Source organism: Plectropomus leopardus, chromosome 7 (genome assembly GCF_008729295.1).
Source record: "Plectropomus leopardus isolate mb chromosome 7, YSFRI_Pleo_2.0, whole genome shotgun sequence".
In the NCBI taxonomy this organism is placed as follows: domain Eukaryota; kingdom Metazoa; phylum Chordata; class Actinopteri; order Perciformes; family Serranidae; genus Plectropomus; species Plectropomus leopardus.
The window spans coordinates 18,785,215-18,798,776 of record NC_056469.1 but is presented as its reverse complement, the minus strand read 5'-3'; the positions used below and the strand labels follow the sequence as shown (position 1 = coordinate 18,798,776).

The 13,562-nt window shown below is 40.1% G+C and overlaps 1 protein-coding gene across 1 annotated transcript in view; it reads left to right on the top strand.

Annotated features, from left to right (window-relative positions):
* itga8 (integrin, alpha 8) overlaps window positions 1–13,562 on the top strand; it is a 50,635-nt gene that overhangs the window by 21,529 nt on the left and 15,544 nt on the right. The window contains exons 14-20 of the mRNA XM_042490489.1: window positions 3,558–3,603; window positions 3,980–4,087; window positions 9,695–9,750; window positions 10,178–10,335; window positions 10,484–10,615; window positions 12,353–12,420; window positions 13,005–13,152. Coding sequence (XP_042346423.1) covers window positions 3,558–3,603; window positions 3,980–4,087; window positions 9,695–9,750; window positions 10,178–10,335; window positions 10,484–10,615; window positions 12,353–12,420; window positions 13,005–13,152 — 716 coding nt within the window. The remainder of the gene's footprint in view (window positions 1–3,557; window positions 3,604–3,979; window positions 4,088–9,694; window positions 9,751–10,177; window positions 10,336–10,483; window positions 10,616–12,352; window positions 12,421–13,004; window positions 13,153–13,562) is intronic.

The following is a 13,562-nucleotide window of genomic DNA, read 5'->3' as shown; positions in this document are numbered from 1 at the left end:
TGTGTGTGTGTGTGTGTGTGTGTGAGAAGGGGGTCAGAATGCCTCAGGCTGCATTTCAGGTTCAGCCGAGGGGGTCAAAGGTCAAAAACTGACAATGTTTTACCCGTCAATCACACTGCCTTGCTGAGAGAGTTACAGACCGGAGACATGTTGGGGTCGATGATTTGGATGTTTTTGATGGCAAGGGGTCATTAGGTGGGTCATTAGGTTGGTAAGTAGGTGTAAAGTTTATTACTGGGCTCCATGATTACTTGTATATTTACTGACCATCTTTATTTTCAGCTCATTTTCTATGTACTTGTTGTCATTATATTACATTCATTTAACTGACGCTTAAATCCAATGCGACTTATTAGTGTGTTCAACCATGTAGGGCTCCTCACTTTCACACTACTCTCCGGTACAGGCAACTATGGACCCAGAGCCAGGGTGAGTCTGAGTGAGACGGTGGAAGCTGCCGAGAGGGAGAGAGGCTTTGCCTGGTCAAGATCTAGAATAACATTATCTTCTACCTTTTGCGTAAAAGTGGTGAATTTACAGCTCACCGCAACTTAATATGATGCTGTCTCTGGTTTTTGTTTGATATCTAGTGTCGGAAAAAAAATGGCGTTTTCCCATACCATTGTTAGCATAGTAAACTCACATTAGCTCGGAAGACTAACATGGCTTCTTTACATAACTGCGTAAATGTTGCTGTCACCTTAAAGCAAGAAAGTAAAATCTATTTAATGCTTTTTACAGACATAGGTCACAAAGCAAGGGCTATATGCAACATACAAGAATAAAAACATAATAAAGGGGACTGAAGGAACTAACCGAGCCACGTAGTTAAAAGTGCTAAACTGTTTGCACAACACATAATGAAAAAATCAAAATACAAAACAAGAGAGCAAAAAAGAAACTCACATATTAAAAATAGGAAACAATATATGAAAGGTTTGTTTTGAACACCCAAATCCGATTTAACTGATATTATTCTGATTTGGGTGCAGCCCTACAACCACTTTGGGTGCATCCCCAAAAAACTGCAGTTCAAAAAGGTCAGTTTAAAATCATAAAAAGTAGACCAAATTTTTACCTCTCCCTTTCTTGTGCAAAATTTGGGAAATTTCTTGTTTCCTCAACAATTTGGAACAGCCAATTCCCCCTGCCTGCAATGTGAAAGACATGCTTCTCCATACAGGAATGTAGAGCTGAAAATATGCACAATAGCTGGCAAGTTACAAAGTTGCATTAACATCCCACACATGCATCAAAAATTAAGAAATCCTCAGTTTCTCTCTTGAAACCGCTTCTTTTTCCACTGAGTGCTATTGACCTTTGGCATTTCATCATGGAGGCCAGTCCCCTGCAGCCAAACAGGCAGTCAGGGCAGGCAGCCAGTGACAACTTGACAGTCTGTCTAAACTCTGGATGGAGGTTGTGTTTTTACAGCCCAGGATGAACACGGTCAGTTTAACCAGCTCAGTTACAGACTATACCTGCACCTAGAGCTGCCATTAATGAGTCGAGTGTATATGTGTGAGAGTGTATGCACCAGTGTGTCAGCCCATTTGTATGTGGATATGGTGCAATGTGTCTCTATATGCGCACACACACTAACCTCAAATCAACAGTGGCAGGCAAGCTTTCCTGTGTGTAAGGAAATGGGATTGACATGAAAAGGAAAGTGGGCCATTATTTGATTTAGCCCTCTGTGCAGCCATGCGCGCACTCACACTCTCACACACACTTAACCCCAAAGGTGCGCTGTCCACAAATCAGTCTCATTTCATGCAGTGGTTTTGAGAGCAAACAAAAGAGTGCGGATAAGGGGTGCAGACAACCACGGTATCAAAAACACACAGCTATGGCTGGAGAGGAGATGGATTTCCAGGTTACACAACTCCAACAGCAGGATGGACAGAGGAATTTGGGCTGGGAGTGAGATGGTCCCTCCCTGTCTCTCTCCATCTGCTGAAAACACACCTTCCTATGATGACTTTCACAGATTGCGGTTTAAAGGCCAAGTGCACTATCCTCTACCCTCCCTTTTATTTCTGTCACCCCCCCCCCCCCTCGTCCTGCGCTTTTTTCCCCCTTTTCCGTACCTCTCCAACTGCCCCACAAAACCCACATCTTGAGGTCCTTTCCCGTTGCAGGCTTTTCGATACAGTACATACACACAGAGCCACACACTCACATAGCAACACAGCATACCCCAGGGGAAGGGGGACAGGGCCTAAATGTTTAATGTTGTGGTTTCAGGGGGACTCAGTGACTGCAGCCAAAGGCAGAAACAGATGTGCCTCTCTCAGATTCAATTAGTCCCGTTCTTCTTAAATATGCAAGAGAGGAAAGACGCAGCAAATGACAAGCAAAGAGTACAAGATTACACTTCCACCAGCTTAGTCCAGTACCGCCTGCAGCAGGTTACTACAGCATTTAGCACTGCTTGTTAGTTGCTTCTCAGATGTAAGTTTTTTTGGTGGTTTTTTTTTTACAGTTTTATGTAATTATAAACAGGATAAATTCTAGTTTTTGATCATTTTTGTGGCCTTCTTTGCCATTTTTCTATCATTCTATAGGCCAAAAAATTAATCAATCATAAAAAATAATGGCAGAGTAATTTATAATGAAAACAATCATTAGCTGCATCCCCAGTCGCCTCTCACAGAGTAGCACAAGTTTATTCTGTCTTTCTCAGGATCACACAGCTTAGTTTTGCTGCATATGGCAGAAGTGGCTTGTATCCATTAAGTGCCTCTCTTCAGTTTCACATTGTTTTAATCAGCACTTGTATGAGTGTGTGTGTGTGTGTGTGTGTGTGTGTGTGTGTGTGTGTGTGTGTGTGTGTGTGCGCGCGGCTTTCATTGGTATGTGTCCCCTTACCGCAGCCATTAAATACCAGGCTCTATTTTAAACTCATGAGAGCCAATTAAAAGTGTGTGTTCGTCACAAAACCCATGAAAACAAATAAAAATCACATATAGATGAGATCTGTTGCTGCTTACAATTAGGAGCTATTGGGAAATGTTGTTGCCTAGCGAAACTGTGATTGGAGCGATGTGAACTTTCTAATGGCGCTGCAATGCAGTATTGGGTCCCTGTCTCACAGCACACATAAACACATATGAACACACACACATTCACACTGAATTCACAAACATTAACACATGTTGTGTTTATGAATTTAGTCTGAGCTGGGTCATTTGTGAAATTAAAAGTATGGTGATATCAGCATGTCAAAGCAGTATCTGTGTGTGTGTGTGTGTGTGTGTGTGTGTGTGTGTGTGTGTGTGTGTGTGTGTGTGCGTGTGCGTGCGTGTGGTGTGTTAAACGTGAGTGGTCTGTATGTGATGAGGATTGCTGGAGACCCTGAAATCAGTCCCATCTGTGGCTTTCTTTGAAGCTTTCTATTCTCCATCTCTCTCTCTCTCTCTCTCTCTCTCTCTCTTTTTCTCTCTTTCTCTCTCTTCTCTCTTTCTCTCTCTCTCTCTCTTCTCTCTTCTCTCTCTCTCTCTCTCTCTCTCTCTCTCTCTCACTCTCTCTCTCTCTCTCTCTCTCTCTCTCTGCAGATCTGATCGTGGGGGCGTTTGGTGCAGGGGAGGTGTCAGTCTACAGGTAAGAATGTACAAGGTGTCTTGTTTTGCTTTCCAAAGTAGAAACTTGTTTATTACGTTTGTTCTTTTCCTGGAAGTCACTAATCAGAATCAGAATCAGAATACTTTATTCATCCCAAGGGAAATTCTGTTCGTAACAGTGCTCCGCTCAACAACAACAAACAGGTAAGAAAAACAAGACAATGCACATAGTGCACATAATGACAGAATAAACTATATACATAATGCAAAGAGCAGTGCGCCAGAAATAAATAAGACTGTACAATAAGTGGGTCATTTATGAAATAACCTGACACTGTGCAGTGAGTGTGGAAAGACTTTCAAGTTACTCATGTCATACTGTGTTACAGTATATGTGTGTGTGTGTTTGTGTGTAGGTCTCGAGCTGTGGTGTCTGTGGAAGCTGCAATGATCTTGACTCCCAGAATCCTGAACCCCGATGACCGACAGTGTCACCTGCCTGAGACAGATATCATGGTTACCTGGTAGGAGGAACATGCTTACATAGTCTCTTTTCCCAAATCCATACTATACTATTAAAGTGACAGTTCACCCCAACATCAAAAATATATATTTTTCCCTTTACCTGTAGTGCTAATTATCAGTCTAGATTGTTTTGGTGTGAGTCGCCAAGTGTTGGCAGTATTGGCCATAAAGACGTCTGACTTCTCTCGAATATAATGGAACTAGATGGCCCTCGGCTTATGGTGTTCAAAGTGCCAAAACAGTATATTGGAAAAACTCAACAGCAATGTCTCTTTCTAGAAATCATGACCTGGTTTCTCAAGATAATCCACAGACCTTGTTGTAAACAGTTTCATTTTGGAACTATTTTGTCTCTACCAAACTACACCCGTGAATCTAGATTGCTAAATAGCAGTAGAGGTAACTTGAAAAATATGGAGGTTGTTTCAGAGTGAAATGTCCCTTTAAATAAATGTAATTTAAAAAAAAAAAAGATGTACTAATGTCAACAAATAAAAACTTAATGTAGAGAAATAAATATTCATATAATTTAAATATTCAATATAAGTATTCAAAACATTAACCAAATGCTGACTAACTAAACAATAGATGACTAAATGAGCAAAATGTTTTTCCAGAGGATTTATACCAGATGTGTTTTTGTTTGTCTGTTTATTTTCTATAATGTTCCTCAACCTCCTCACCACAGTCCATATTGTGCTGTAATATTTTCCAGCTGTGTGTAGAATATCCCATACTTCCGTTTGGCACTCCATGTGGGATAGTAGATACCATTGATGCCACACTCAAATTCAAATTTTAAATATATTATATAGTTTTTTAATATATTAAAAAACTTTTAAAGTATCAACACTCAGAAACTCAGTTAAAATTCATTTGTAGTTATTGAAGAGAGACTGTGTGTGAGTCTGTGTGTGTGTGTGTGCGTGCGTGCATGCGTGTGTTAGCCAGGTGGATTAAAGCAAAAGGTATTAAAGTCCTAAAGAACTACGAGACTAATGAGGCCCACTGCTGCACTGAGCCCCAGAGCTGTACCACAAATCTCAATGCTTATACTGTATCATAAAATGGTATGCAGTATAAAGTATACACATTCACAAATCACACACACACTGACAGATGTGACAAATATTTCACCCCTGTGCTCTAGACATCTGCCATCAGCCAAGGTCTGTTTGTCTGTGTGTCTAATGCAATAATTTAGAAGCACACTGTAAAAGCATTCTCATATAACCTGGAAACGCAGATTTATTAGACTCTGCTATTAATTTGAAACGGCATAATTCTATTTTGATTGTGTTATTGTTCCTGTGGGTAGCAGGCAGGCTTTGAACCGTCTGGGGGTGATTTTAGTCGAGGGGAACGGGTCTGAAGGCTCCTGCTGCTTCTCCACAGTCTATTGTTGGTCCTAACTTATTGGAGCAGGAACCGCTGTCGGAGTACTTGGATGGGAGAAGTGCGCTCGGCTAGTTGCCATCGTGTTGTCTGTGTGTGTGCGTTGTGGTGTGTGAGTGTTGGCAGTGAGTGAAAAGGGAACAGGGTTTGGGTCGGATTGACAGAAAGCACTAAACTGCGGAATTCTGTCAAAACACAACTCAGCTTATTTAAATAAACCGCCATAAAGTTATGGTCAGAGGTATGGAATCAGATAGGACAAAGGACACATACACCGACACACACATGCAGAGACTCAAACAGCAGCTTGTCTGAGGCTCTTGTTTTTTGGAGTGGTGAAGATTTTTGAACATTTTAGTGCTTTTCCTGTGGTGAGCTGGAGAGACGCATGATGGGAGGTTAGCTCCAGTTTGAGCCGCTTATGTATTGCCGTTAGCTTAGAGTCACAGGGTTAAACATCAGATTTTTGGAAAAATAATTACCCAGCAATTTTTGAAAACCCAGAGGGTCATTTAGCAACACTGACCACCGTTCTGAGGGTATTTCCAGAGTCCTCACAGACCCTTCTAACCATCTGTATGAAACCATAAGCAACCTAAAAAATTAGGTCAACACTGAGGTGCCAAGAACTGCAGCTACTCAAATGGCCACTTAAAACTGGCTCCAGAAGTTAGTCAATCCCCACAGAGGGGTTAATTTTTGTATAACTCACCTGTTCAAATGTTAATAAGGCTTAAAGTCATGCATAATTAAGACTACAGCCACTTTGAGTGACAGGATGTCTGTGAGGCGTTAATACAGTCTATGAGTCCGATCCGCCCTCGCTTCTACATAGCTCCACCACCTCATCCAAATTTGGTCACTTCTGGCTCCAAAAAAAAAAACAAGATGGCGAGAGTCAAAATGCCAAACTTGAGACTTCAAAACTAGAATTTCACAAACCAATGTGTGACATTGGCCAATTGCATTATTCTCACAGTCTATAGTGTCAAAAAATCTTCTGTCCACTGCTGATTTTTTAAAATACTTTTGGGGCATTTTAGTCCTTTATTTTAGACAGTGAAGTTACGCTTCTTTTTGCTAATTCAAACAGAGATGGTAGCCAGAAATTACTTTTCTCCATGGTTAATATGTGCAGCATGATCTTAAATATTATTCAGTCATATCTGTATGTATTTATATGTCTTGCCAATATTTAAGACAATATTCTGATACAAATTAACATATGTAGCAAAGTAGCAATAATCAATACTTTTATATTAACAATGGATCCCATGACTACTTGTACATGGGTTGGTGATAGTGAATTATCATTTGATTCTTAATAGCTTTATAGTGAGTTTCAGCAAATTTGTTTGGTTTTCTAGCTGGTTCTGTTTTGTTTTCCTCTCACAACTATCATGGTTATTTTTGGCTACAGGAGGCAGCTGTTAGCAAATAATAATAATCTCTAAAATCTGTCACTGCACTTGCCTAACACCTGCAAACTGACAAAGTTAGTGTCTAGCAGGTGAACATAGTGGAGCATTTTGCAGGTAATGCCGAAAACACACCAAGCAGAGGCAAAATGTGGCCTGCAGAGAGCTGTCATGCAATGTCTATGGAAAGCTGCGTAGGCAGCTCCAAATTCAGTGAACTGTGGCAGAACTGAAGTCAAGGATAGTTTAACTTTTGGAAGCAAATTATGGCCAGAGAATACCCACAGCCGGTCAGTAAACATAATCCTGTGACTCTTCTGACATGTTGACCTATGGTATGTTACAAAAACTTTACTCTTGTCTGACACACCTGAGCATGCCCTCTGGCCTCAGAAAAATGTAATTATTGTGGGAGCAGCACTTAATCACTGCTTGGTGTGTTTTTTGGCATAAAGAAATGGATGTGAATATTAGACTTACATTCAGGTGGCCTTAATTCCCAACAACAATGATGCTGTTGCTCCTCATCTGTTGGATGTGTCAATAGGTTTTTTAACATTTTCCACATCAATGTACGAAGTAATAATATGTTAATTTTGTGTTCACAGCTTGTTTCTGCTGGTCAAAAAACAACCCTCTGGGTTTTTTCAAAAATCGCAGGGACATTATTTTTTTTACAATATTAGATGCTTACCGCTGTGATTTGAATGCAGTGGTGACACATTAGAGGCACGAGCTGGTGGATGGATGAAAGAGTGTTGGAAAAGGAGGGGCAGCTACTTAATGACCAGGCTTGAATTTAACGTTCTTATTCATTAAGCGGACCCAGCGTATTTAGGGAAGGGATTTATGTGTGCATGTTTGCAGGCAGGGCTGGCGGTGGAGCAAAGATGCATTTTGGGGAAAATTACATTCAGTAATGACTAACCAGGCACAAGAGCTGTTGTCAGTAAAATTGGGGTCATTTCCGTGCTGCAAACACTTAAGTTTGACACACAGTACTTAGAGTCACACTTGAGTACACCCACCCAAAAACACGAAACACACACATGCTTACATGCAACACATATTAAACAGACATGAAACCACCTGGAGAGGTCAAAATTACTTAGGAGAGCAACTTTTTAAGTAGATCCCTGTATTTTATCACACACACGTAAACTCACATCTGCATCCCACACATCAGGAACGCAGAACAACTAGCTCATCATTATTGTGTCATCTAATAGGAACCTAATTATTAACAAACACACCAACATCCACAACATCTGCTTGTTGGATTTGGGGGTTTGTGGACTGAAACCAAACAAACAATAATCACATGAAGTCATTTGCCTCATACCTCATATTGCTTGGTCCTCAGAATCAGGAGCGTTACGTCTATAAACTTCCTCAGATTAGTGCATATTAATAGTGCGGAGCTCCCTGTGTGGGAGTCACTTTCCTGTTCTTGATTAAAGAGGTGATAACACACACACATTCTTACACATACATTCATGCACACTTAAATAGAGGAAATGCAGAAATGTTTCCCAGTCTCCCATGTCTCTGTGTCTAATTGAGGGGCTCACGGGGCTGTCAGCGGTATTTCCCACTGGCCCTGGGGCACAGGAAGGACTTAATGTCTTGCTTATAGGCAGTTTACTTTGTTCATTATTTTACAATTGTGTCACACTTACAAATAAGAAGGAGTTTGGTTGAAATGTCTGCAAAAAAAACACAAAATATTGTTGGAGTTTAGTGTATATCTTCCAAATAAATTGCGGCAGTGAAGAGCACCTAGTTTATTGTATGTATTCACCACACAACTCAGGCTGATTACATATACAAATATGACCAAACACCAAAACATTCATACAAACCACATTCAGAATGCACTGCATACATTTTAAATAATTAGCAACATTTTACACCCTGAAGCTTGAATGGTAAACTGTTTTCTCTGGCAATGGTCAGGGGGACACCATTCCTTTTCTTAGCAAAATGACAAAAATATGTCACCCTTGTTACCCTGCTGTCCCTCTCCAGTACTTAGGTCTGAGCCCAGGCGCGACCCTATCCGGACCCAGACTTAAAAATATTATTGAAAATTAAATTTAGATGAAGCATTTCTAGTTCAACAGTTGTATCACTGGTTTAGTGCTCAGGAAACTAACAGACAAATTGCATGTGTGATGCTTCTCAGCCTTTCAAAGATGTGCATTCTGAGAAGAATTGTAACTCGAGTCAGATGCATGCACAGGAGAGAGACAAGAGATGGAGAAATAAGAGAGTCAGAGAAAGAGCTTTTAATCAAGAACAGATAGTTCATTCATAGGGTAATTCTTCCCATGATCTGTTCAAAACCAGTATGTCTCCTCTAATGTTCCGAGAGACAGAGCATCTTTTGAGCAAGCATACCCCCTTAAATCTGAACTGAGGACATAGAAAATTAAATACTTGTAATTCTGTCACTTGAAATCATAAAAGGTACTACTCCAATTAAATAGCACTGAATCATGGTCATAATACATGTTAGACATTAGACAGGGGAATCTGCCCCCCCCCCTTTAAAAATCAACAAGGCGTCTGCAGGTGTAGTATTCAGTATGATTTATCGGTATCATGAGTGGGTACATTTTTCAGGATTAGAGGTCCCATTAAGAATTGTACCTTAAATGATGGCAATTGTGCATTTTGTACACTTTGTCAGTGTGCATGGGAAGGTCGATGTATTGATCATGCACAATATGCAAACAGATGTCACAATCTTCTTTCTCTCTTATCTATCGTCCCAATATTCTCTTCCTCCAGTCTGAAGGTGGATGTGTGTGCAGCAGTGAGCGGAGTGGGGATCCCAAGTTCTGTAGGTAAGCAGCTGTGCACAGTGTAATGAAATAGGAAAAAAGGGAGGGAGGGGAAAACTACCGAGGGTGGGACAGCAGTCACAGTCACCCTCAGAGCACATCTCATTAGAGCTTCCTGCTGTGAAAGTGCTGCTCTGCTGCACGGTTCAGAGTGGAGAACAAAGACAGGAGGGAGGAGGGAGACAAGAATAGGGTAGACAGACACAGAATATGGAGGTGTAAAGCACATTGTTTCCACTGTCTAATGATGCTCTGTAGAGTAAAACACCTACAAATGGAAAGTCATGTTCATATGTGCACATAGAGAGGGATTGGACTATGTGTATGCAACAGTTAAGGAGTGTCTGAATGGTCAGATCGCTCTCGTTTTCACTACACTCATGCTTTCCTCTCACTTCTTCATCCATCTGCATCATTACCTTCTGTCCAGACCTGAGAGCAGAGCTACACCTGGACTGGTTGAAAGGCACCAGAGGTGGAGTTAAGAGAGTTTTATTCCTGGACACTCAGCAGCCTCAGCGCACAGGGCTCCTAAAATTGGGGCACAACCGCCCACGTGCATGTCTGCGCTACACCATTTATTTGAGAGTGAGCAAATCACACAAACACACATTTATGAACTTTGCATAATGTTGTGGATCTCACAGAGGAATCAGTTGCCAAACTGTTCATTTTACTATTTTAACAAAAAAAAAAAGCTGACATATTTCTCACCTCTTTCTGTTTACTCTCTTAGGAGGAGGAAGACTTTAGGGACAAATTGACCCCAATCTCACTGGCTCTCAACTACAGCTTGGCTCCACACACCCATGGCCAAAACCTCCCACCTGTCCTCAACCATTACAGCAGTACCTTCCTTCAAGAGCATGTAAGAATATATATACTGTGCACAGTATAAGCATTATATTTTACATTGTGTTTTTCCCTATTGTGATTTGCTGTTTCTGTTTCATCTCTTATATGACAGACATCATATGACATCTGTTATATTAACTGTTTTTTCATCCTGGAAGAGGGATCCCTCCTCCGATGCTCTTTATTCCCCTTTTCCCTGTGGAAGAGTTTCCTTTCGGTAGTTTTTTTTCTTACCTCACTCAAGGCTCTAAGAATAGAAGGTGTCATATGCTGGATAGATTTTAAAGCCCCTTGAGGCAAGATTGTGATTTGTAACATTGCGCTAATATAAATAAAACTGACTTAACTGGACTAAACTAAGCCCAGCTCTGAGCACATACTGCCAAATTTAGACTGAAATCCAACCTGATGTTATATTTCAGTCACTTTGATGAAAAATGCTTCCCTTATACTTAAAAAATCATCTGCTTTAACTTTTAAAATCAAGCATAACTTTTCACAGGACAGATCAGATCTTTTTTCCAAATGAAACTGCTGATGTGTAAGCAATGCAAAAGAGTAAAAAATGAAAAGAAAACTGAACATAGGGCAACCTGCACACCAAAATCTGAGCTCTGGAACAACTTATAAGTATTTATTTGTCAAACAGCCTGCCTGATGAAAAATATGTGAAACACATTTCGTGCTTGTCCTTTTGCCAAAAATGTTAAAATAAATACGAAGAGTAAAGTAACCATAGAGAGAGGCAAAGAAAGATCACAATTCTTATCATGATATTAGATTATAATGAACGTCAGTTTTTTTCATTCAGACCTTCTACTGAGGGTTTTCAAAGGAAGCTTTGAACGTGATTCCTCATATTACCTTAGTAAGGTTTTTCTTTAAAAATAATTAAATCTACTTTTTTTTTTTATAGAATTTTGACTTTGCAACACTTTGATGTTACTGTAAATGTTTGGACTACATGAACATAACAGAAATAATCCTGCAGTAGTAGTGATGCATAGGTCAAGGTTTTTAATATCTGCACTTGCCATACTAGAAAACTGCCAACTTTATGCACATATAGTGACAATACTAGCACAAAAGTCAGGATAGAGAAAAAGAATGAGTGCCTCAGCATGTGTATGAAAATGAGAGAGAATGTGATAGCGAGGAAGGGAGGGAAGAGAAGGTGGAAGGTGGACTATTGCAAACAATGTTTCAGTAACTTATCATGAATGCTTCTTTGTCACTTTTTGACCCACCTGCCCAAACCTGTAATGTTTAAAGCTCACCCAAATCTGCCTGACCTGCAGATTAATCTGTGCATCACTATTACACAGCTCCCACTGGAATCTAACACTACAAATTGCAGAATACTAAAAATATGTGTGTAGCCTAATCTTTATCTGCAGCTGTGCAGAAATATGGGGTTTAAACAGAATGAATAGGCATGCTAAAAAATAAAGCAGTATTTGAGTGTTTGTTGTGAATGAGATTTTGAACTATTTGGCAAAAACCTTCTATTTTAAAGTTAATATACCCAACCTTAACCTGAAGCTGGATGCAGACCTAAACTAAAATGCCCCTGCCCATGACCTGGATAGCAGAAATATAGCATACAAGAATGTTTCTGCATGTCTACAGCACCTGCATCCTGGTGTGTCCCACTTGGGTTTATCTCTATTTTTGGCTTCATGATGATGTCCAGTGTACCTTTAAAATTTCCTCATCACAAGCCTCCTCTCTGTGACCCTCCTCCTCTCAGGCCTACATTCTCCTGGACTGCGGTGATGACAATATTTGTATTCCTGACCTCCAGCTCTCTGGCAGCATGTAAGACTGACACAGCCACGCCCTTCTGACCTTAACCTTTTAACACTCAACACTTCACAGAGACACAAACGCACACACAGCTGAACCAAGGAGAGTATGTCTGTTATCCCTCACACAATGAGCAAAGTTTACACTGAAGTTGCTCACATTATAGTTCCATTTACCATGTGGTGTGTGTATAAGGGTGTTTGGGTGCATATGTGTATGTGAATTAGCCTACTCTCTGTAGTGTTTCCAGCTGTGCGATATCTCCATGGCAGCGTTATATAAACATCCTGTCACCCTCTTACTGACTGACACACACACACAACACACACACACACACACACACACACACACACACACACACATTATAGATGGGGTCAGGGGTATTGCATTCCATGAAGCAGAGCAGATTGCACACTCAAAAAAGTCTTAAAAATTATAAACTGAATTTTACAAAAAGCACACAATTAGAGTTAGATATTCTTTTATGTAACTATAGCACTGTGCTTTATTTTCTATGTCCTCTACATGACTTAAGAGACTTATTTTCTCTGTGTACTGTTCTCTCTCTCTCTTTTTTTTCAATAAAACACACTCAGGGACCGCTCAGAGTTGATGATTGGAGATGACAATCTGGTCATGTTGACCATCACTGCGGTGAACCAAGGAGAGGGAGCTTATGAGACAGAGCTCCACACGCTGATACCACCAGAGGCTGACTATATTGGAGTAGAGCGTAGGGTGGAGGTAAACTAACGCATTTACATTTGTCTGAAATTAGTTTTATATATATATATATATATATATATATATATATATATATTATATATATATATATATATTGAAGAAATACTTCACCCAAATAAATAATCATTTGTTCATAAATTCCTCACTCTATTTTGAATATGTGAAGAAAATGTTGCTTTTCTTGCATCACTCCACAATGACCGAAGAATCCAAAAACAGAGAAAATTCTTGATGAACTGAAGTCATACAGTCAACAACATCATAACCATATCAAAACATCTATTTGCAAACTCCACACAAGCTGTACAGTGTAATCCAGGTCCTATCTATCTATAGTCAAACTCTGCTCAGTGAAATGGACAAGAGGAGTTCATATGCTCTTACTCATACATGGAAGCATTTAAATATTT